Source organism: Pogoniulus pusillus, chromosome 28 (assembly GCF_015220805.1).
Source record: "Pogoniulus pusillus isolate bPogPus1 chromosome 28, bPogPus1.pri, whole genome shotgun sequence".
NCBI lineage: Eukaryota > Metazoa > Chordata > Aves > Piciformes > Lybiidae > Pogoniulus > Pogoniulus pusillus.
The window spans coordinates 12,549,136-12,574,510 of NC_087291.1; the positions used below are offsets into that span (position 1 = coordinate 12,549,136).

Genomic DNA, 25,375 nt, shown 5'->3' on the forward strand with positions numbered 1-25,375 from the left:
GCAAAATCCTCTAAGAATATTATTTAAATTATTTTAAAAGGAAGGAAAATGATGAAACAAAAAATAATTGGTTAAGTCTGCAGCATTTGGCTGTGTAGTCTCAACTGGTGCCAACAAGAATAGGCGCAGCAAAGTAGTTTCATGGACCAGTTTCATATAGCCCTGGATTTAACTCATTTTGTTTTTTTTTCATTAAAAAGATACTCAAAAGTAGGGAGTAAGGATTTAAATTAGGATGATACAGAGCAGTGGGCAGTGTTTTGGACACAGGGTAAGTTTACATATGAATTCTGAGCAACTTTGAAATGGAAATAGATAAAAAATATCCTGGGTAAGCTGCATAGTATTCTCTATTAAATGTGAAAGAATGTTTGAGTGACTATTTCTGGGTAAATCTTGTTCTCACATGTAGTTACTGGCAAATCAATAGGAACCATATGGAGACCTTTATGCCAGCTCCTTGCTTGTGTCTCAGTAACTACTTCATTTTGTCAAAAAATATAATTAACTATAAAATATCAGAAACAATTAGGTTAGGCAGTGCAGCTGGATACCAATATGTACTTCTGACCATTGAAAAATAAAGCTGTCCTCTCCTTCATAATGTCCCTTTGCCACTTCAGTAGCACAGCATTTTCCTTATATGTGTGTTTCTGGTGAATATTTGCCTCTATTATTGCCCTGATACAAAAGTAGTTTTCATAGAATCATAGAATGGATTGAGTTGGAAGGTTTCTCCAAAGTCATCTACTTCAGCCTCCTCTGCAGTAAGCAGGGGCATCCTTTACTAGATCAGGCTGCCCAGAGCCCTGTCAAGCCTCACCTGGAATGTCTCCAAGGATGGGGCCTCAACCACCCCCCTGGGCAACCTGTTCCAGCGTTGCACTACCCTCACGTATTTTTTTAAGTTGTTATTGCTATTACTTTGAAGAGGGAAAGAAAAAAGGCATTTTGCTTTGAGTCATGTATCATTTTTATGTCTTGCTGATGTTTAGAAGCTCTATAGCTTTTGTTTACATGGTTATGTTTTAAACAAACACAGAGGAATTAAGGTTAAATGAATGTTCTTTCACACAACATTAAGCTACTAAAGTGGCAAGCTTCTTGCATTAATTACTTTGTATAGATTGCTTTTCATGTAGTAGTTCTCTTCAAACACTTGAACATCATTTATAAGCAGGTATGCAATTAAAAGCATTTGCTTTATCCTGCTTTGCTATAAACATGTAGTGAAATGAGTTTGGAAATAGATTGTTCATAGAACTCATAGAACAGTTTGAGTTGGAATAGACCTTTAAAAGTCATCTAGTCCAATGCTTTCTATGAGGAGCAGGGACATTACAATAGGGATTTTCTGAGAGTAATTGTTGAGTGCTGTGAGTCAAAGTAGAAAACCTGGATGCTGAGTAGCAGCCCTTGGGAGGAATCCCAATGGCCCTTTAGTCACAAATTATTAGTGATCATTGTCACTACTTGCTGTCAGGATCTGAAAACCACCAGAAAGCACTAACAGAGCACTGCCAATTTGACTTATTGCTAAATTTCTTTGTCTGGGATCTTATATTGCAGATGTTAACTGAAAGTTCATTTCTGTCTGAGACATGAAGGTACATCAGCTGTTGAACTAATCCAAGAAAATAATATTAGGTGCTTCTTACACATTTTGCCTGTGATTCTGACCCTACCCAGTTAGCAGCAGATCCTTGTGTCACAGATCTTCTGATCACTCTCTTTTCCTTATTCTGTGAGCAGTCATTTTTCACCCTGGGCATGCAAAAACAAAAAAGAAAAGGCAAAATTGCCAGAATGTTTTCTACACATAGGAGCTAGATTCTATTTTTTCTTGGTATGCTTCATGTCTCAACGATACAGAGGGAAGGAAACATGACCTCTGGCAGGACAGTGCAAATACGGGGATTACCAGAGACCTTTCCTTAAGGAGTCTAAACTAAAAAATGACTTTTGAGGGTGAGGAATAGTACAATTATATTTTTTTTAAGCAATGTTGTTTTTAAATTGAGCTATTAATAAACTTAGGAAAAACACATGCCTCCCAATGATCTGTGGAACAGTGATTTATAGTGTTGGATGTCTTTCCAAACGGTACCTTCTACATCAGTTAACCATTTTCTGTCCAACAGAAGACATTAAAGATGCAGCCTGGAATTTTTGAAAACTGAGAGAACTCTCAGAGTTCTGAGAGGTGTGAGCTGCAAAGCAGAATGCAGTGTTTAACTGCCTGCATTACTTAACATCCAAAGAACAAAGGAGGGACTCATAAAGTACTAATACCTGCATGTAGGCTACATCTTCTGAGAGTGTGCCAGAATTTGTCTGGGAGAAGGCAGAAGACAGACAATATAGATTGCTGTATTTTTCATCAAGTGGTTTGTACCATCTGTATGTATTTTACATGTGCCTTTTGAGAGGAGGCAAGGAGTGTAACTTAGATCCCCCTAGGCTTTGTTCTCTGCCTCTACACCTACCATTTGGCATAAGATGTAGCCAGTAGAAGAAAACTTCGGTTCTTGGGACTTTTTTCTTGTCTTAGTTGCAACAGCTGCAAACCAGATGTAGGCTGACACGAGTTCTGCCAAAAATCTCTTCCAAGTCTCCCACCCATTTTCCACCAAAGAGAAGCCAGTCAGGTGACACAAACAGGGAGCTGAAGGTCAGAAAGCGATGTGAGCTCCCGATTCTGGCTCTACAGAGCTTGCTAAAAAGAACCAGTCAGAAAATCTAGATTTACTGCTTTGGAAATTAAAACAATCAAAATTTATGCAGGTAAGGTTGCTTAAAGATTACTATTCCAAGCAGCATGATGTCAATGGGAAGCAAAAAGCAATCTGTACAGGAGCCACAGAAACACTGCCACAAAGTCAGATGACAGCAAGGACTCATAACTAGCATTCACCTAACTAGTATCCATCTAAGTATTCTTTAATATCTATTTTCAATATGTCAAATGCATTGATTCAGCAAGACACCATTGCCTTGCTAAACAGATCTTTGCTGATACAGATTTCCTAGGACTGCCCCTGTTCTGCTGTGTGAATCTCAGCACTGAGAAAGACTCAGCTTTTGGGGTACCTGTCTCAGGTTCCTGTGTACCTCTCCAATTCTTGCTTTCAGCTGTGTTGGAATATATGATGTGGGTTTGTTTGGGTTTTTTTTCGGAGTATCTGGTCTATTACAGATACATTCAATGACATTCACAACAAACAAACTGGAATCTTTTCCACTGTGTCAGTCTGCTAATGAGATCACACTGCTTACAAAACTGTGGCTGCCAGGCACTTAGAATCCAACACTGACTGAAAGGTAGTATCCAGCAATGACAGAAATGACTAAACCAGTTGTCCAAGCAGCTTTTATCTGCACAGGATCTGTGTGGGCTAACATTGCTAGCAGCATTGTATCCTCTGCTGGCAAAGATGAAGGACAAATGCTACTCATGCAGCTACATTTCCCTTTCTGCACATCAGTATCCTAGGAGCCTGGAATTTGGATGCTAACTGTGCTTGTGTATTGGGAACTCAGAACCATGAGTATTAACTCAAACGATGCCTTGGCTCCTTTATGGTTTTAGTTGCGGTACAATAATTCTGTTTTCCTCATGGAACTGTCTGCTTGCAGAAAAATCACTTCTGTTACAAATCTGAGTAATTTACAGAGATCAGCTTGCTCCTGAGAGACATTTGAATGGGTACTTCTGAATATGTTCCCTTTGAGCATTCCTGATAGCAGCAACTATCAAAGTTTTACACCCTTGACCTCACTTGCTGTTATGTTTCCAAGCCTGTGTCTTCATTTCTAGTAATTAATTTTCAATATGAGAGAAGTGTCATCTGTAGGTGCATTACTTTTACTTAAAGTCACAACCTTTACTTTGGAAATCAGAGAGCCATGGATCTTTCTTGCAGCAAGTATTGACAGGGGAAGGCTTCTTGGCTTACGGCTTCACACTCGCACAGATTTACCAAGACAGGAGGACTTCAGCAATGTCTTGCATGAAATACATTTGTGTCATACTGCAGATAAACAATATGCACACCCACCTGCTTTCAAACATGCATCAATTAGGTGTCTGGTGGTATAAAAAGGGTAAATCTGAATGCTAAGAAAAAGCTTTTAGGTCTCTTTCTTTAGTGTTTCATTGGAATGCTGATACAGGTGCTTAAGCATTTACATTCCGATCATGTACATAGTATTTGGACCTTAGAATGAGGTGGCAGATGAGGAAGTTTCAAGGAACAAAAGCAATGTACATGCTCCTTCTTTGGAAAGAAGTGGAGAGAAGTTACAGTGACAGTAGTTCTCTAACTAGGATGAAGGAAGAAATGTGAGCTTCTAGGTTTAAGGTAGTTTTGACCTGATCTGGATGTAGAGTTTGGATAACAGACTTTGCCCCCACACTGTAGCAGATGGGAGTGCCATCTGATGGAGTACTGCCTCAGAAATCTCTACTCGAGCTGTGGCTGAAGAGAAAAAGTTAAGAGTTTAGTGATTTGAGGCCTTTCTTTTTAAAACATTTTAAATTAATGACTACAGGACTGAGGCAAGCACCAGCAGTTCTCATTTCAAAGAAGAAGTTCCCTTCCAAGCAACAGAGTAACTTACAAAAAGTGAGAAGATATTTATGCCTTTATAAAATGTAGACAGTTGACTGCAGCTCTGAAACCAGACTCACTGGCCAGTTGGACAGTTTCAGGCACATTGATGATTCATCTGACACAGAGTCCAGGGAGTGATTTCTTGCGGGCCTGTTCATTTGGATGTTGATGCAGGTTTCTATTTAAATCAGCAGCTGAAGTGTGAATTTATCTCTGACATTTTTAAGATGGTTCATGGAGCCAGAATTTGACTAATGATACTCCTACTGATCTGCTAATTTTGGGTTTATAGGTGTTGTATTATACCCAAACTTATAAATGTCTGGCCCTTATTTTTTTCCCTCCACTCTCCCTGTTTTCTTTTTTTCTTCTTTTTTTTTTCCCCTTACTCTTTTTTTTCCTTTTTTTTTTTTTGTGATAATAATTTTTTTTTAATTTATTTTAATCAATGGGTTATTTAAAAATTTATTTAGTCAGTCCTCACAGACAGCAACAGAATAACTGTCACTGAGTTCGGTAGTTTGGCTCAGGGTGAAATGTACCTGTTTCTGATAGTCAAAGGAATCAGGGGGGTGGTAATGAAACTTTCAGCAAAGCTTCTCTGTTTGTTGCCAAAGTATTCCTTGGGGAGTGAGCTGTTGTTGTAGCTATACTGATAGCTGAACCACTGTTGTGGTTCCTATGCTGGTAGCAGCTGCTGCGTAACCTCCCTATCTGCACTGTGACGTGAATAAGACAAGATCTGATTATCGCATGGGATGTGCTCGCCAGGTCAGTTTTGGTGTGTGTTGAATTTCCTGTGGTTTGTCTTGTTACCTTTCCCTGAAAGTGCATTCTTTACAACAGAGCTTTGGCTTAAGGTATTAGTGAAGTGATATGAGAGAGAGATTCTTGAAGTATTACTCATTAAGACACTTATCATATGATACACATCCTGTAGTGGCTGGATATGCACTGAGAGTTTCCAGAAGTGGGAAGGAGTTGAAGCATTGCAGAAATTCTACAGAGAATTAGGAAATTAAACACTGCAAGGTTTTAAACTAAAGCTTGATGTTTATGAATGGAAGCAGCAGCTTGCATCTGCTGGAATTACTGCTACTTTCCTGGTTTACAGCAAAGAATCCATAGGCATGAAGGCAAGGATGAGTTTCTGAGAGAAGAAAGTTGCTGTTTTGGGGGTTGTTTCCTATTCAGCTGTACACTTATTGTTACATCCATTTTTAAACTTTGTTTGTTTGTTTGTTTGTTTGTTTGTTTCAGACTCCCAGGAAGGAAACTACAAGTCAGAGGTCAACAGTAAACCCAGGAAGGAAAGGACAGCTTTCACCAAGGAGCAAATCAGAGAGTTAGAAGCAGAATTTGCTCATCATAACTATTTGACCAGGCTGAGGCGATATGAGATAGCAGTAAACCTTGACCTCACTGAAAGACAGGTACTGATGACCAATAATGAACTTTAAATTCTTGCCCAATGATTAGTAGCCACTCACAGTATCATTCTTCTTTGTTACTAATAGATGTGTTGGATGTATCCAGCTGAATGCTTATATCACAATTACACACATTTATACTCTTTCCACGGTGCAACTAATTTATGTTTTATATGCACTGGCTGCAAATTAGCTTCATTCAGTAGGCAGAGATGGGAGATACAGGCATGAGTAACATATCTGTTGAACTGGTGCACATCTTTTCTAATCTGCCCACACTGATGTGGCTGAAAAAAATGGTAGGTCTCACATACTGCATGCAGAAACAGTTTGTTTGTTTGCATGCAACAAATAGGAGCATCTTGTTTCAGTCTACTAAATATATGCACTTGCCATTTGTCCAGAGAGTTTCTGAACATCCTGTTTCCAGACGGCAGCAAGAATGGGAACACAAGCAAAATTGGAGTACAGGCAGTTTTAACCGCTTTATCTTACCCTGTGCTGTGAAAGCAGAGGAGACTGTGGAATTTCTTATCTCTGCTGTTGGTTTCCTGCTCACCAAAGCTGGGTTTGGGAAACACTTCTGCACGTGCTCTACTTTCATCATGCATGTCGTCACATTAATTTCTGATGGCAATATTCATGTTAACCATATATTGAAGTGTTTTGGGATCTGGTCCAAACACACTAAACAGGTAGCCAGGTCACATTTCAAATAATAATTATTATATCAACGTATATGTTTATTTAAATGTGTTTTAGTAAAGACTTGTAGGATACTGGGCTCAAGCACACCAAATCTGATGATATATTACCTATGGGTTTATCATTAAAATTGAAGGCTTTTTGCCAACTCAAGACAGTCAAGCCTTTGTCAGGAATCAGCATGAGATTGGGGAGTTGGTTCAGAAAGTATCAGGAAGATAATGACACACTCAAGGGAAGGTATAAAATATCACTATGATTTGTGAACTCCAAATAGGAGAACTTTTGCATTGTTCTTCAGTTTCATTAACACTTACTGTAAGGAGACATCTTAGTGAAATTCCAGTGTTTTCTATACATATGAACACATATGGAAGTTTTTGAGGCCAGTAGTCTAGTGTGGGGTGTCCCTGCCCATGGCAGGGGAGGTTAGAGGTGGATGATCTTTGAGGTCCTTTCCAGCCCTGACAATTCTGTGATTTTGTGATATTTACTCATACAAGCAAGAGGAACTTTTTTTTCCCCCTTTGAATGGCTGTCTCCTCCAGCATGTTAAGAAGTCAGCTTCTCTTGTTTGACTTGACCATGTTGCCAGGTTCAGTTACTTTGTAAAGCACATAATTTTGTTTCAAACGATTGATAACATTTTGTCTTTTTGATTTCCACTGACTAATGCAAGCTTATTAGGTTAAATTCCATGCCTGGTTTTGACAGGTGAGGGGAGGAGGAATGAATTCTAGGCAGAGTCAGAGTGGAACTGAGCAATAATAAATGGATCTTAAAAAAAATCTACTGACCAATTGTATAGGAATTGGTCAGCTGAATTCAGAAAACATATCTCCATATTTAATAATGGTGAATTTGGCCTGGATTTGAACTATTCCCTCTGATAAATTCTTTAGTCATTCCTTCCAAGATCAGGTTGAGTTGTACAACTAAGTGAAAAAAGTGTCCTAAAAGTGTCCTAAAGAAAAAGGGACAGATAAAAATTGAATATTGTCTCTGGAGGAGCAAAGGCAACCTGCGCTACGCCAGTGCAGAGAATTCATCTAAGTCATGGCAACACTTGCTGTTTTCTAGCTGCCACTTAATGTTGGTTCTAAGCAGTCTGCTGTTAATTGTGATAATTTATATAGAATGATAATCAGTTTATCTAATTATGTAATCTAATTTTTCACTGCTTCCCTAGATTATCACAGAATGACAACTGAGCTGCTAGACAGAACTCCTTCCCTTCCTTCCTTCCTTCCTTCCTTCCTTCCTTCCTTCCTTCCTTCCTTCCTTCCTTCCTTCCTTCCTTCCTTCCTCCCGGCTTTCATCCTTAAAGCTACCCTTAACTTAGAAAAGGAAAGTGTTAAGATTTTTAGCTTGATAGAGTTCAATTCTCTATCTTGCCACAACAAAATGGTCTGAGAGAAGAAATAAAAAAAAAGAGAAAAAGAAAAAAGGGGAGAGAGAATAAATCAAAACCAAAAACTAAAATGAGAGGAAATTCTGGACGTATTTTTCACTTTCTGAATCACAGTAATGATGCCAAGTAATGGTGTCACTTCCAATGTTGTCAATTAGAAATGACTATTTAAAAGCAAAAAGATATTGCTTTGATGGAATAATGTTGAAAACAGGCATGGAACTGGGTACAGCCTTCCATGTTACGTGGTAGTCTTCAGGAGCTGAACGCAGTAAGTCAAAAGGCTTAACTCTTCTCACATACTTGTTTTGCATCTGTAGTCCTTCAGTGACTTGAAAAGTACTCCAGGGCGAACCTAGTGTGACACCAATACTTCTTTTGTTTTCCAATTAAGAGACTGAACTCATATTCAGGATCTGTCTTTTTATCATTAGGAGAACGAATGCTTATTCTTGAGTGGGATAAGAGCATTTATTTGTTTCTTGCTACTCATATTACTTTCTTTTACTAGCTGCCCAAACAGAGGAGATAATGTATGATAGCTATCTTAAAAAGATGCAACAAAACCAGTCCTGTCTCTAAAGTTACCATGAGTGAATTAAATTATATTGATGGAACTCCAAAAAAAAACCCTAGAAACCACTCTCCAGTGAGGTAGCATTTGTAGAAATTGACTATTTCTGGAACAATACCTGTTAGTAATTCCTTTGTTTGAAATAAGTGAACACACAAGTAGTAACTTCAATCTCATCATACTCTAGACTTACTTGTGTTGGAACCTCTCATGAAACACTGCAGTTGCAGACTGAGTATTGAAACTTGCTTCAGATAATACAGTGACAAAAACTAGCAGTGGGTACTGGGTGAACTTATGTATCTGCTCAGAAAATGGGTTTGAGAGCAGACCCAAGCCCTGATGTTCATGCTTAGCAGAATTGGTTTACTGTGCTTTTAAAAAATGACAAGCACCAAATTATTCAGAAGGCAAGAGAGCAAAAAGTAATCTGGGGAAGGTACTGTTGGGTCATCCTAAATTTACAACTGAGTTCCCAAGATGTGAGATAAATTATGGAGCCTATTATCTTAAGAAAGCTCTATCTTCCTCTTGACTGTAGTGATAATTTCAACCATACACCACTGCTTAAAGAGGCACTGACCAACTAACACTTCATAATTACCTTTCTGACATTTAAACAGGCTGTAGAAAAAAAGGATATGTCTGACTAGATTTAAAAAACTATATAAGGGCATTAAAGTTTTCTACAGTCATCATAGTAAGGATCTATCTGAGTTTTGAAACAACTTGCAAGATCAGTTCAAACATAAATGACTCAAGGAAAGCCATTTCACTGAAAGAATAATGGACACAAAGCCCTCGCAACATATCGATCAGGAGAGGGAGGTAATCCTATCACTGCCTAAAAGGGAAACCTGAGTTACAAGACAGGAGGATGAAATGAAATAAATGCCTCAATTGCCTAGATATTAAGAGTGGACTTTGAGAGCACTAAAAACACATCTGGTGGTAGGATGGCTCTATTATGGTAAGAATTCCAGCAGTACGGGTACATATAATTCCTGCTCCATCTCCTATAGAGTGCACTTACAATCCCTATTCAGCCAACAGTTAATAATTTTCAGCTGGCAGGCCTCTATTTTATTTTGAAGAGCCAGTTAAACTAAAAACTATCTCGGCTCCCTAGATATTTGTAACCTTGACAAGCACATTCTTGGCTTTTTTGTACATCCAGATAAAGCTGGAGAAGGTTCCATGCAAACTTTTAATATCTTGCTGTGGGATGAGGAGAGGAAGCAGCTGCAAGTGGGGTATCAGAGGTGTGGCAAAATTTTTATGGAGTTGGTTCTGCCAAATATAGAAGGAGTAGGAGATCTTTCCACCTCACAAGATCCTTTTGCATGGAGCTAATCAAAAGAGTAATGTTGCAGTTCTGCAGGCTAGCTAAGGTTACCGGAATAAACAGTCCGAAGACGTAATGCTTCTGTTTGCCAACATAAACAGAAAATCCCACCTAGTCAGACTGAACTCTGCTTTCATTTCCAATACCCACCCAGAAGCCACCAATCATTTCTAGAAGCCATGGATTTTGCATAGGCAAAGGAAAAAAAAATGTGTTCTAATGAAGAATGCTTATGCATCTGTGTTTGCTGCTCACCCCCTGATGGTACATGCATGGTAGCCAAAGAAAGATCTGTAATGCTTTTTTTTCTACCAGAAAGGGAAGCAAGCAGGATTTGGACAATGTTGGTATAGTACCATAGCCTACACTGTAGCACTGCATTGTTAGGACTATACAAATAATAAATAGATTTTTTTCCATTAGAGACTGGATGAGGCACTTGGTGCCATGGTTTAGTTGGCTGGATAGGGCTAGGGGATAGGTTGGACTGGATGATCTTGGAGGTCTCTTCCAACCTGGTTGATTCTATGATTTCTATGATTCTCCCAAATCCAGATACCTCAATCTTTCATTATGAGTGAATTCACTAATATCTTTTCAGATATTATGATAATATATGATAAAGTAAGAGTTACTTGCTTTAGTCACCATGCTGAGGCAGCAGGGAGTTCGATGATCCTCAGCTAAGCGTTTGTTTGGAGCCACCTCTGGAAGAGTAAATCTCTGTGCATCATGCAGCATGACTAGTTTCCTACCTTAGAAAACTAGATTTAGGAAACTACTTTGCAAAGTTTTATTTTCCTACCTTAGGAAACAAAGTTTCTTGGCTTAGGTGATGACATTATTCCCCTGTATACTTTCACACAAAATTCAAGTAATGTATTGCTAGGACAAACCTGGCCATGTCTGTCTGATTGACTGTGCTGTCACGTCTCCTCTGAAAGGCAGCTGCTCATTCCAAGCTTCCATGTGTTAAGCACTCTCTATACACACTATAATAATAAGCCCGTGTGGCTTGAAATCCTTTGGATTGTTTTATTTAAAGGAACACTCTTAATAAAATAAAACTCACTAATACTTTTATATTTGTCTTGAGGAATATAAATACCAGCAGTAAGAGTTACTGTGCTAACTCAGTTCTTTTTTTCAGGGGAAAGAATGCTCCTGGCAAACTTAATTAGAACTCATGCATAAGTTTGATGAGAGTGATGATTCTTTTTCAAGAAGTACATGGCAAAGCTTCAAACAGCATATTTACTTTTGCAGTACTGATTGAGTTTGAACAAGCAATTCCATGTGCAAAGATCCAAGTGCTTCAAGCTGTTGGTTGTGAATGGACCCTACACCTGCAAAGAAACCCCATGAGGTTCTGGGTGGGGAGAAATCTCTGTCTATGCCAAGCAGCATATGCAATATAGACAGAAATAATAGCAGGTCATACAGCTGCTTTTTACCAAGTCCCCTACCCCTGCACATTTTCTAGACCCAAGTTGAGGAAGATGAGGTTTCTTCTGTCACCTGCTTAAAAAGGTAGCATTTTTTATGGTTTGTCTTTTATGGTCATTTTAAGAGACAGAGAAGAAATCAGTGAGGAAAAATTGTGTCAGAGAGGTACAAATGAACATGTAGAACAAAGCAGATTCTTTTTATGCAGGATATTGAAAACTGTAGAATTTCTTCCTGGTTTTATTCGTTCCTCCTCCTCAATTCAAGCACTGCTGAGAACAGCTGCAGCTTCTTGAAGCTTACTGATTTTAGAACTGGATGTTGATTTCGAGGCTAGTTCGCCATTAAAAGACTCAGAACTGGCTTGTTTTGGAATTGACATAATGAACTGTGGAACTAGTTTAAGTGGACACCAATGAAGATGCTTATTTACCTGGTCAGGAAGATGGCTTCCAGAGACATAAAGCCCTGGAGGATTGTGACGGGCCTGTAGTCAGAGGCTGTTTCCTGCTAAGTCTTGCTTCTTGACATTTACCTTTCTGCCTTGTAAAGCAGTAGCAGAAAAAGCACCAACATATTCAACCAAAAGCCAGTCTCGATTGTCCATAGTCTTTTACCTTTCACACTCAGCTGATCTGTACAAAATGGATGCAGTGACATGTATTAGATTTTTTCTCATGAAATAAAATCTTAGAATCATTTTGGTTAGAAAGAAACTCAGACATCACTGAGTCCAACCACTGACCTAATACTACAATGGCCATTAACCATGTCCCCAAGTGCCATGTCTACATGTGTTTTGAACACCTCCAGAGATGGTACCTCTGCCACCTCCATGGGCAACTTACTCCAATGCCTGACCACTCTTTGAGTGACAAAATGTTTCCTAATATCCAACCTAAACCTCCCAGGCACGATTTAAAGCCATTTCCTCTTGTTCTGTCACCTGACACTAGGAAGAGACCAATCCCCACTTTGCTCCAACCTCCTTTCAGGTAGTTGTAGAGTACAGTGAGGTCTTCCCAAAGCCTCCTCTTCTCCAGACTAAAAAATCCCAGTTCCCTCAGCTGCTCCTCACCAGAATTGTTCTCTAGACCCCTCACCAGCTTTGTTACCTTTCTCTAGACATGCTTCAACACTTCAGTGTCCTTCTCATAGTGAGGAGCCCAAATCTGAACAGTATTCCTGATGTGACCTTGCCAGTGCTGAATACAGGAGCACAGTCACTTTCCTGGTGCTTCTGGGCATGCTGTTCCTGATCCAGGCCAGGACATTGTTGGCCTTCATGGTCCTGCTCTGCATGTGAGTTTTTTGTGAAGGTTAATGCCCGTATAAAGAGAAGGCAAAGTTGATCTGAAGGCATTCTTCCCCACAAATTAGTTTTCCACCATGTCTTTCTTCTGTGGGTTTCTACATGTATGCAAAGAAATTGGATGAAGGTGGACTCTAAAAAGATATGATATAGAAGAATGAGGTGGAGACAGTTCACTCAGCAGCCCCACAAATTGCCCTTCTTTGCTTCTGGAAAAAAAAAACGAATGTGCCCCATTCTGCTTAAGGGTGTTGAGACATAGTTAAGAGAGTTTTTGACTGGTTAGGGTTAGCTGTTTCATCATAAAATCTCTTTTTGAACATCACTGGTGGAGAAGGTGGACTGTCCTTGGATGGTCTTAGAAAGTCTGAAAGCCTTTTGAAACTGGAATGAAATAACTACTCTATCAGTGCTCTCCTCTGAAATATAATGTCCATTCCGTCCCTTTCTAAACGTGGGAGGTAGAGAGGAGAATGTATCACCTAAGCAGTACCCAAACCTCAACTGACTTCTCTGTAACAAAAAACCAGAACTCACTCCTACACCTTCCTGGGTGCCAAAAGCTCCAGCTGTCCTATGTGCACCTGCCAAATCCTCCCCTTTTTCTCAACAGCTGCTGCAAAGTACTTCTGCACATTCAGTGTGAAGTCCTGTAATATAACACACAGCAGATTGCTTTCAATTAGTGAGCAGGTGACTTAAGCAGTTTTACTCAGAAGGCTCTCATACTACGCAGTAATTTCCAAAGGAAAGTTAATTTTCTCCAATTGATGTATTTTGATACTATTTTATGATAACTAAGTAGACATTTAATATGAAGATTTTATCTTTTCTAAAACTAGTTTTAAGCTCAAAATATGTTTAAGATTTTAATGTGTTGTTTTTTTTAATAGAAATTGGATTTCCATCAAATTGTACCAGAAAGGAAAATTAAGTTTAAGTAAATAAAATTATCTCAACTTACCCTCCCATGCAGAATCATAGAATCAGTCAGGATTGGAAAGGACCACAAGGATCATCTAGTACCAACCCCCCTCCCACAGGCAGGGACACCCTACCCTATCCATACCTGGATATCCATGTATCCAGAATGACTGAAATCCATCTGAATTATTTAAAATCTCATGTTATCTTTAGTTACAGAACTGATAGCTCTGACTACCATTTCTGTAAATATTTTGAACTAATAGATTTAGTTACTCCAAATCTTATATTTTTTCATATAATCTTGAATTACTACATTATTATTGTATATGATACACTATACTATATTATACTATACTATACTATTATCATAGAATCATAGAATCAACCAGGTTGGAAGAGACCTCCAAGATCATCCAGTCCAACCTAGCACCTAGCCCTATCCAGTCAACTAGACCATGGCCTAAGTGCCTCATCCAGTCTTTTCTTGAACACCTCCAGGGATGGTGACTCCACCACCTCCCCAGGCAGCCTATTCCAATGCCAATCACTCTCTCTGTGAAGAACTTCCTCCTAGCATCCAGCCTATACTTCCCCCAGCACAACTTGAGACTGAGTCCCCTTGTTCTATTGCTGCTTACCTGGGAGAAGAGACCCACCCCCACCTGGCTACAACCTCCCTTCAGGTAGTTGTAGACTGCAATGAGTAGGAAAAAAAACTTTCTGTTTTTATATTCCTCTCTGCTTTTGTAAGTTTGTTGAACAAGCTATCATGCAAAATTATATATATCTATAAAGTTCAAAAGTTTGGCTCTCTTTAAAGCTTGGCAGCATAAATGCACTATCTAAAAATAATAGCAACGTTTTCAGAGCCATAGAAAGTTGAGAAGTAAATTTCCATTTTTAATGTTTTAATTAATTTTGAAAACTCAGGGTTATTTTTTGGCTATCTGTATGCTTGTCTACATTAGTGGAAGTTAAATTGGCAGATTAAGAAAGAAAGAAAGAGGAAGGAAGGAAGGAGGGAGGGAAGGAAGGAAGGAAGGAAGGAAGGAAGGAAGGAAGGAAGGAAGGAAGGAAGGAAGGAAGGAAGGAAGGAAGGAAGGAAGGAAGGAAGGAAAATGGACAATGACTAACCAAGGGCAGAATGCTTAAGAGGCTTGGTAATACGGTCTTCCTGACACATCATTTAGCTATAATAAAATGTGGAATTTAGGATACTGACTTCAAAGACTCATACTTAAAAATATGCTTCCCTTATAGCAAAATGAAAGTTTCAGCTAGCACAGATATCTTATTTCTAATTTTTAAAGTTTGCCAGATATCAGCCCTCAAATTTTAATCTTGTTTGGGACTCATGCCACTAAAACCTGGAACAGAAAATCTTATTTTAGGAAAGATCTTTCATCTCAGAAAAGAGCTTTTTATAAAAGAAATGCCTTTTCTTTTTTCTTTATAAGGACAGCAGATAATTCAGCTAAGGTAGTTTGAATTTAGTCATGCTTTAATTTTTCAGCCTAGAATGTCTTTATTAAGTAATACTCATTAATTATAGAAAGTATCTGTTTAGCTTTTCTCTGTCAGTATAAAAAGCTAAAATCCCATGTCAAAAGCAAGCATCTGCATTTTACAGAGCACAGCAGAAGTCTGAGCATTGCTGTGCCTAAAGTGCTTTGCTGAAGGAGTATGAAATCAGAATTTTAGGTGATATGCTTATTTGGAAACAGAATGATTTGTTGATGCCCAAATCATGAACTTCTGCTGAGGAGGTATGTGCAAGGCAGCACATAATGTGGCCCTGACACCTAAAAAGGACTTAGATTAAGTCTGTGATGATTGCCTTAGTTATGTAGACACAAACACTATCAACCTCCTTGTTTTGGATCTCCTCCTACGATTCCTTAAAATAAACTGATCACAGGAAAAACATTGATCTTGTAGCTCAGGAGATGTGCAACGTGAAATCATCATCAAGTAACAGTGTAGTCATCAGATGTGGAGATGCAGATGCTAAACAACTTGTTGACTAAGGGAAAAGAAACTGCTTTCGTGCCAGTAAGCACATGTGCTCAATTGAGTGGCTTATAATTGCTGATTTAGAAACAGCTGTTAATGCTACCATCATCTTTAATATAGTTTATTTCCCTCCACTTCCTTTGTTTGCCATACATGCATATGCTTGCTCTATACAGTTAAGTTGTGCTAGTCAAAGGGTGGAGAAAAAGGATAGGCAATCAAGGTCTGATTTTGGGGGTTAGTGAACACTTCTAGTTCCTACTGGAGCTAACTTATACTTGAAAAATGGAATAAAAATGTTCACTAACCTGTGGTATCAAGTTTGTCGTAGCAGATCTTTAAATCACTTTAAAAGGGTTCAATTTTTCTAAAAGTTGTAAATGGCACAAAGTAGTTCTTGCACTGGAAAGAGTTTCAAATTTTCAAGTTCAGTGAGGGTCTCTGCTTTGTACTTTAATACTTTGTTTTTCTTTCAGCCATTCTCTCTCTTTCTTTCATTCTCTCACTTTTGCTCTTTCTCTCTTCTGTTCTCTTGCTCTTTCCTGCTTTCATTCTCTCTTTCTTACTCTTGCCCTTTCTTTCTGTCTCCTCTCCCTTTCTCCACTCTTCTGGTTTCTTAGGGTGTTATGTTCTGATGTATGTTGTGTGCAGCACTTGTGAGCTTCAAACAACTTGTGTATTTGAAAAGCCTCGATTTTCATGAATCCAAGTAAGCTGACACTCTGAAGTACTTCACACAGTTTGCTTTACTTCCTTCCCATTACTAAAATATAGTTGGATCACGTATCAGTAACAACCATACCCTCCATAATTGACTCATCAGCTCCAAAGGAAGTTCAGAATTCCAATATCTGAATTTGATCTCTAGAGGAAATAACAAGTGAAGGACCTGTCTCATATTATTAGCCCACAAACAGTAAAGTCTTCATCTATGGAAAAACTCCCACTGACATTAGTGTACTTCAGATCAGGTCAAAAGTGGATTTCAGTACTTTGTAATGACAGGCATAAATATATATGTATGTATATGTAAAATACCTATTTCCTCATAGTAGAGTCCTGCTCTACATTAATGTAGCAAATGACATCAAAGTAAACTCATAATATTTTCAATTATAAACTTCACTATAAGTGATTTCTAGATTACATCTTTCACATACTGAATGAAGACAGTTCTGATTTTGTATAAGTAAATCAGATGCAGATTATTTCAAGTAATTGATTTAAAAACTGTACTAAAGAGTTTTTCCTTTTTATTAATTTATTTTTCATAGAATCAGTCAGGGTTGGAAGGGATCACAAGGATCATCTAGTTCCAACCCCCCTGCCATGGGCAGGGACACCCTACCCTAGATCAGGCTGGACACAGCCTCATCCAGCCTGGCCCTAAACAGCTCCAGGGATGAGGCCTCAACCACCTCCCTGGGCAACCCATTCCAGGCTCTCACCACTCTCATGCTGAAGAACTTCCTCCTCACGTCCAGTCTGAATCTCCCCACTTCCAGCTTTGCTCCACTCCCCCTAGTCTTGTCTTTTTTTCTCCTTTCTTTTACATTGTCTCTTTATGGGAAGCCTGTCAGTAGTGTATGTTGGTCTATGGGAGCAGCTGGGTTACTCTCTTCCTCCTACACTCTGTTAACAGAGTACATGCAAAGTAGGTGGAATGCTTTCAGCTCTGCTTTCCCTAAATGCCATGGTTCCCAGACGGTGGCTCATGTGCGGACATAGTGTTGCATGCTGGATCTGCTGAGGAATTTGTAGCTGCATCTTGCACCTATTCTTGAAATCATCATTCTTCAGTTGATTTGTATCTACTAAGATATGGACACTGGCCTAAACTCATCCCTGCTGGAGGCATTTCATGGCATGGTCAAAAGAGCTATTCTGGGGGTAGGTGATCTGAATGAAGAGGAGCTCTCCAGCCTGTCTCTGGCTACTCGTTTCCTGGAAGCTGGTGCCTATTGGTCCTCCTGGGTTTAATGCTCTAGGAGAGAAACTGCTCTTGACTGGTTTGGTGAAGTGACTTGAATTATAAAAAGCAGCCACAACAAAATACTTTAAGAAGAAGCAGAAAACAAACAAACAAAAAGTATGATTTATTAAATTGGAGTAGGAAACAGTCAAAAACTGTCAGGAGAGCAGATGTGAGAGTATGGTTCTGTCCATGAGACGAGAACAAAAAGGAACACCTACATCAGCAGCCAGGCAGCAGTCATCCTGCTCACATCTGGCCCAGCCACAACAGCTTTGAACAATGACTGCAGAAGTATTCACTTCAGTTTCTCAGGAATCCAGAAATTAAATGGATGCATCCAGAAGCTGATTTGCCTGGACCTCTCCTGTTCCAATGAGTTAAAGCATTCAGCCCAAGCATCGCAGTTTTTGCTTCAAATGCATCACTGTAATTTGTTTTTTATACCACAATCTGTATAGATTATTGGTTTGGTTTAGGCTTTCAATGCCATGACTTAATTCTGTGAGTGTTCAAGACCATAAAAATGCCAGGAGAATTGCTTAGATCTTGTAAACATCACTCCAGTCCTGTCATTCATTTCTCCTGAGTAAAAACTATCTCGTTCTTTAATTGAGGAGAGTGATAGTATTCTGTGGTGCTGGGCTATAGCCAAAGTGTCTTCTTTTCAATGTTTTGATTAAAACTTTGGTTGCATCTACTGCACTTTCTGGCACCAGCAGCGTAGTGACTTCTGCAAGAGAAACTTGTATGCCTTAAAACCCCCAAATAAACAAAATCACATCTTAACTTCCCCCAAAAGCTGCCAATGCTGTACTAATGCTGTACCCTTTTGAAGACGCTGTTTCCACAGGCACCTCCGATACGTGACCTGAGTATGATAATTCCCAGCATCATAGCAGCCTGTAATAAAAACCTTCCCCTTTACACTCACTGCACTTTACAAGCCAGATTCTTTGGCTCTGATGAGTTGACTGAAGGAAAGGATGTGCGGTGCTTTGAGGCTCTTGACTAACCCAGAATCATTTTGATGTGTTTCCAAGTGATTGGCTTTAACAGCTCGCCTTGGCTTTAACGGGAGTATGGAGTGTAGAAGAATAAATATACCTCTCCTCCTTCCCATGTACGTACATACAGATAGTGACATTAACTTCAGTTCAACTGCAGTAAAACTTCAATGTAAAATTCAAAGTGATAGTAAAGGTTAAACACTGCAATGTTTCCTGGATGTGTAAGACAGATTCAGCAAAACAGCATTTTTGTGGCTCTATTACTCATGTTGTACAATACGTCCTGCTGTGTCTGTTCCTTGCTGTTTCTTTTAAACCTCTGAAACACATTCTGCTGAACACAGCAGAGGATTCACCAACATTGAAAGCTTTCTTGCTTTCTTTCCAAGTGAAATGTTGCAGACATTGTTTATTTTTCTGTGGAACCTTCATGTGAGACACACACACATGAGATTTTTTAGCAACATTAACTCTAAATGGATCAAATCCAACAGTCTATTCATACTCTGTTCAGTAACAGTGTTTTAAGTTGATTTGAAATCAGCCTTTAATCTATTTGACTATAAATGTCTTTTTTTCTTTTTCTTTTTTTCTTTTTCAGTTTTCTTTTTCCTTTTTCTTTTCCTTTTAATTTTTTTTGCTTTCCCTTTCTCTTTTCCTTCTTTTTTTCTTTTTCTTTTCCATCTTCTTTCTCTTTGTCTTTTCTTTTTCTCTCTCTTTTCCTTTTCCTTTCTCTTTTTCTTTTTTTTTCCTTTCTCTTTTCGTTTTCCTTTTTATTTTTTTTCTTTCTCTTTTCCTTTTCCTTTTTTTTTAATTTTCCTTTATATTTTCCTTTTTCTTTTTCTTTATCTTTTCCTTTTTTTTGTTTTTGGGTTTTTTAATCTTCCTTTTTCTTTTTTCTTTTTCTTTTTTTTCTTTCTCTTTTCCATCTTCTTTTTCTTTCTCTTTTCCCTCTCCTTTTTTCTTCTTTTTTTTTTATTTTTCTTTCTATTTTCCTTTTTCTTTTTCTTTCTCTTTTCCTTTTCCTTTTTCCTTCTTTTTTCTTTTTCTTTCTATTTTCCTTTTTCTTTTTCTTTCTCTTTTCCTTTTCCTTTTTCCTTCTTTTTTTCTTTTTCTTTCTATTTTCCTTTTTCTTTTTTTTCTCTTTTTCTTTTTTTATTGTTTCTATTTTCTTTTCTTTTTTCCTTTTCCTTTTTTCCTTTCTCTTATCCTTTTTTTCTTTTTCTTTTTCTTTTCTATTTTCTTTTCATTTCCTTTTTCTTTTTTTTTTCTTTCCTATTCTTTTCTTTCAGCTATTAGACTGAAACAAAAAAGTTCCAAAACCACTGAAGCCTTGTGGTGTGCAGTGCTGGTATTTAATAACTGTGCAAATAATGTAGGTTTATTTTCCCCCACCATCTCTATACAGAGAAGGGGAGGCGTGGAAATGAGTTTCAGCTGAATCCTGGGGTTGATTGTGTCCTAAATAAGGATACATTTTTTAATCTTTCATTATTTGAATTTATTTTCCATTCTTGTCTGGAAATATTTGCTGATTTTGACTCAAATTTATAAATGCCTTTTCCCCTGGCTTTGGGGATCTTTCCTTGTCTGAAAAAATTGACTAGGATCTATGGCTAAGTGTGGTAGAATTGAAGGTCAGTCAGCCAGAATAATTCAGCTAGAATAATTTAAATACACCTGTCAAATAGGCAGGGAAGTTGGCAGTTTTGATGGCTTCAGCAAGTAAAAAGAAAAGTGGTTTTAAAATGCTCCACCTGAAACTCTCCACTAGTTACAGACACAAACAAGCAGAAAGCAATGCAAACTCTCCAGTGCAAGTTTCTTTCTAAAGTAACTACCCTCCTTTGAAGGGTGCCAGAGGGGCAGCAGTACAGATCCCTGCCATCAAACTGGGCTTTCTGTTACATGAAGGGTGGATTCTTCTGTGCAGTCCCTTGATTTGTGATTTTGCCTTTGTTTCTCTGTCTGTGAAATGCCATAAATACATTTTTCAAGACTATGTCAACTTTTTAATGTTTTCCTAAAAGGCCCTGTGGAACTGTTTGCTGCAGGTAGCCCAGGTGCCTGCTTGTGGTAACCTCTTTCCCTCCTTAGAAGTCATTATATTCATGGCCCCAGAGTTCACGTCCTATCCAAAACTGGATCACCTACTCCTCAGAGACGGCTTCACAGAATCACAGAGGTTGCAAGGGACCTCCAGAGACCATTGAATCTAACCCTTCTGCCAAAGCAGGATCCCCTAAGGAAGTCCACACAGGAATGCATCCAGGCAGGTTCTGTAAGTCTCTAGAGAAGGAGACTCCACAGTCTTTCTGAGCAGACTGTTCCAGTGCTCTGTCACCCTCAGTGTGAAGAAGCTTCTCCTCATGTTGAGGTGAATGTGTTCCAATTTGCTCCTTGTCTTATTGCTGTGGACCACCAAAAAGAGAATAGCTCCATCCACTTGACATCCACCCCTCAGACACTTATATGCATTGGTGAGATCTCCTCAGTCTTCTCCTCCAGACTAAACAGCGCCAGGTCTCTCAGTCTCTCTTCAGAGGGGAGATGCCCAGGTCCCTCAGAAGGCTGCTCCTGGCTCTCTGTGGCTTGTGCGTTTTCCTATACAGGGAGCAAGGCAGTGTGTTGCACGTAGTTAGGCGGCGGCGTTGTGCTACAGCTCGAAAGATCATTATCAGTTACCTCCGATGACACCGTCTTTATTTTCTTGTTTTGTCTTCCTCCTGTGAAGGTAAAAGTTTGGTTCCAGAACAGACGAATGAAGTGGAAGCGGGTAAAAGGGGGCCAGCAAGGGGCAGCGGCCCGGGAGAAGGAACTGGTGAATGTGAAAAAGGGCACACTGCTCCCCTCCGAGCTCTCTGGCATCGGAGCAGCTGGTCTCCAGCACACGGGGGACTCACTAGCGAACGACGACAGCCACGACAGTGATCACAGCTCTGAGCACGCACACTTATGATACACACAGAGTGTCCCAGCTCTGTTCTCAGGAAAGATGCTTTGCTGGCAAGCCTTACATCGTTTACGTATGCAAGTGACTCTGGCAGTGATTCTTAAAGTTGTCACAGAAAATTCAGGCTTATTGTGTCTGCCTTTCTTGATTTTTAGATGGTTTACAGCAAGTGCCATGTCTTAAAGGTGCCTCAAGAGTGGAGAAGTGGAAGACGAACTTACTTTGAACATTCCAGATTTGTTTGTCATGTCTATGACAGCGGGCAGGTATTTTTGCTTTAGCTTGCACTGAAAATTACATTGCTCTCAACAGACGTTATATTCTGAACACCACAGTGCCACAAAAATCACTATCTAGTGGATAAGAAATGTATTTTAACTCTGTATATATTTACCTTACAGCATTTTCCTGTCTTCACTAATTTTAGCAATGCATTCATATTAGCTGATGGCAATAGTCACTCATGACAATAAATGGCTTTTTGTCTCTCTATCTTTGTTTTGTTTCTCCAAAGACATACAATACGTGCAGATGCTTTTGTTCAAGTGTAGAACAATGCAATAGTGTCTGCTAGGACACATCCTTGTATGACAGACAAAACGAACCTTATGTTGCATTTACTATCAACTGCTGCTAATAGGGTATTATTAAACTTACCTAGCTCCTCAACTCTTCTTATCTTATAACTGCAAAAAATGATTTTAGGATCATAAGGATAATCCATTAACCTGCCAAAAATTGTTCCCAAAGGATTATTCATTTCTACTTTGACATAATTGAGTACATTGATAAATGCTGACACTCTGCAGAAATGCTGTTGCTTCATCTTCAGTTTAAAAAGAACCCAGCAGATAAGCTGAAGCTTATTACCAACTAAGTCAGTATTGTGTCCTATGTGTAAAATCAAGACACATTTTCTGTTATAAGCTTTTATGTACATACAGGCAAATACCAAACTCCCAAATTTAACACAAACCATTGATTGTACTTTGTAAAGAAATATGTTTAATAAATAATCCTTTTTAAATAATTCTGGTCTCTCTACAGTGATTTCATAAGATACTCAAAATGTCTTTTATGAAAGTCCTAAGCAGCTCTGCCTTTTTCAGGTCTCTCAGAATTTTGTCTGTGGACAGCATAGAGCTGTGTTTCCAAATTTAGGCTTTTAATCTTGAGTAAACCTTCCACCTTGATCCGTTTGGGAAATGCTTTTCTTTAGCAGGAAAAAAGGCACCTAGCAGCTAATGATGTCTTCAGCCAAAACCAACAAGACTCTGTTCAACCATTTTTCCAGATTTAGAGCAAACATAAAGAGTTATTTTGTTGGACCTTGTTGAAATGGATGAAAGTGAATAAGTATCAGGAAAGGATGAGTGCTTATATTATAATACCTTTGTTCAGTAAAGCTGTAGGAGAGGAAAAAAAATCTCCCAAAAACTTGGATCTGATTTGGTCTAGGTTGTGCAATGGAAGGAGCTGAGAGAGAGAAAGAAAGAGTGCGCCAAAAAATGTGCCTATCCTAGTAAATGCTTATCAGTGTTCACTGAAACTTTGCAACGTGGAGCAGTAGGGCATCATAAAAGTTAAATGCAGTCAAGAACTCCGTGTCTGTTTTCCAAGTCCTTTCATTGTAGGTTTGATCTTTCTTGCACATTAATTGTTGTCATGATCATTTTAGTTTAAAATATCCAAGCAATGGGTAATTAACTGCTTGAAAGACTTCAGAGCAGTTTATTGATTCCAGCAGTTAAGGGGTTTTGCTTTTGTTTCAAAGTTCTTTTTCAAATGGCTTGGTCATAAAACAACTTGCTGAGAATGGGGGTGGGATAGAGAAGTAAGCCAAGTACTTGTGAATACTTCATATTTTTGATTTCATGGTGTCATGGTAAAAGTCTTTTGTGGAGGTGGTGGGGATTATCTGAGCAGGAAAAAAAAAACAAACTAGAAATCCAGACGAAACCTTTTTCTTCTTGGGTGGATTTTTCTGTGTATTAAATATAGCTACATTTCACAATGAAAAAGAAAAGAAAAAACAAAGGCATCTTCAATTTTCAAATAACGCTTTTTAACAACATTTAGTCCAATAGAATGTCAGTTATTTTGCTAGTGAAGAGGGGGAAGGTTATCGTCTTCCAAATACTCTGCCAAAAATTGTCTTCTCAGGTTTGCAGAATTGTTTGTTGCTGTTTTAAATAAAAAGTCTAAGACTGAATCTGAGAAGGGATCAGCCAAGTTCGAGCTGACCTTGTACAAAACAAATGGACGTGCATTCTTTGCATTACCTGAAATGCACCAGCCTTGTGTTCCTATCCCAAGGCCTTTTCACTGGTGTATTATTCTGTCAGAGGCACTGTGATTTGTCTGGGTTACTCGCCATAGGAGGCAGCCAATTAGTGTGAAAATGGCAATCTGTGAGCCACAATAATCTCATCAGGACAAAGAATTTTTTCATATTGAGAAATAGTATTTTTACATTTTCCTGGTTTTGGCTGAATCTGTTGAGATTTCAAGCACAGGTTGAAAACTGAGAATTTCACAAATGGATTTATAGTGCTAGGGGAATTTTTGTTTAGATAACTGAATGAATCTTCAAACAAAGGAACAAATAATGTAACTTTTTATTACAGTGGGGGAAAACTAATAAAATTGATTTTCTTATGCTTTAAAAGCAGAACAGACTTGGAGTTTTGCTGTAAGGTGCTAACTGTGTGTAGTAACCTCTCAGATTACTTGAAGACCCCTGGTCTTTAAAACTTTAAAACCTCTCAAATTACTTAAAGACCCCTGGTGGTTTACCATTGGTAAGAGCACTATGGTGCAGAGATCCTATGTTGGCAGAAGCTGGCTGCTTCTTCCAGCTTTTGGCTAGCTCATATTCAAGCTAGGCAAAGCAGCAACAAATGTTTCACACATTAACTGTCCATTGCTCATTAGCTGATTTGCACAGGGCTCATCAATGCAGGAGATGTCTCATCTTGTTCTGAATATCTTAATTACTCAAAAACTCTTTTATGGATGCCTCTGGGATCAATCACCTGCTGCAACATGTTATAGCTTTTTATTTAGTATAGGTTTTTAGCTATGCATAAAGGCTTTTGAAATGGTTTTGGTTTATCTTCATTGGCTTCTACCTGTCTGCAGAGGATTCTTCTACTAGTCTAGCCATATGGTATAGCTAATGCTGTACCATTTCACAGATGGACAAAATCAAGCACTAAGATTGTGATTTGCCCAAAGTTGTGCAGGCACTTAGAGGTAGAATGAGACGTGATGAAGCCTAGTTTGGTTTATTTATCTTTATTAGTTCCTGCTATGGAATAGTGGCTAAGCATTTTTGATGACTTATTGTGAACAAATCCTGCTTCTCAGGACTAATGATGTATTTTTTGAGTTACAGTAATTTTGATGCTGTGTCTGTCTAAAGTCTACCTCTCTTTGATGTTCTGTTGCTAGCATATGGCTGAGCCAGACACAGAAATTTCTACTCTTAGGAAAAGGACACAGAAAACATAATTGACTATAAACTGTTTAACAGTTCAACTTTCAACATGATGATGATAAGTTGATACAAATTCTTCCTGCTGTCTCTAGGATACAAGGTTATTTGGAGGATTTCTTTCTCTTCCCTTATGGCTGCTGAGTCTTTATTTTGTGTTTTTGTTTA

The 25,375-nt window shown here is 38.7% G+C and overlaps 1 protein-coding gene across 7 annotated transcripts in view; it reads left to right on the plus strand.

The window, feature by feature from the left end:
• The window catches only part of MEOX2 (mesenchyme homeobox 2), a 230,549-nt gene extending 207,808 nt beyond the window's left edge, over nucleotides 1–22,741 (plus strand). For 6 of the 7 annotated variants that reach the window (XM_064167031.1, XM_064167032.1, XM_064167030.1 and 3 more), the window contains 2 exons: nucleotides 5,874–6,046; nucleotides 21,493–22,741. In XM_064167031.1, coding sequence (XP_064023101.1) covers nucleotides 5,874–6,046; nucleotides 21,493–21,717 — 398 coding nt within the window. In that variant the 3' untranslated portion in view covers nucleotides 21,718–22,741. Of the gene's footprint in view, nucleotides 1–5,873; nucleotides 6,047–21,492 lie in introns of those variants that run through there. The other variant, XR_010307518.1, reaches the window with a different exon arrangement.
• Nucleotides 22,742–25,375: the final 2,634 nt, after the last annotated feature.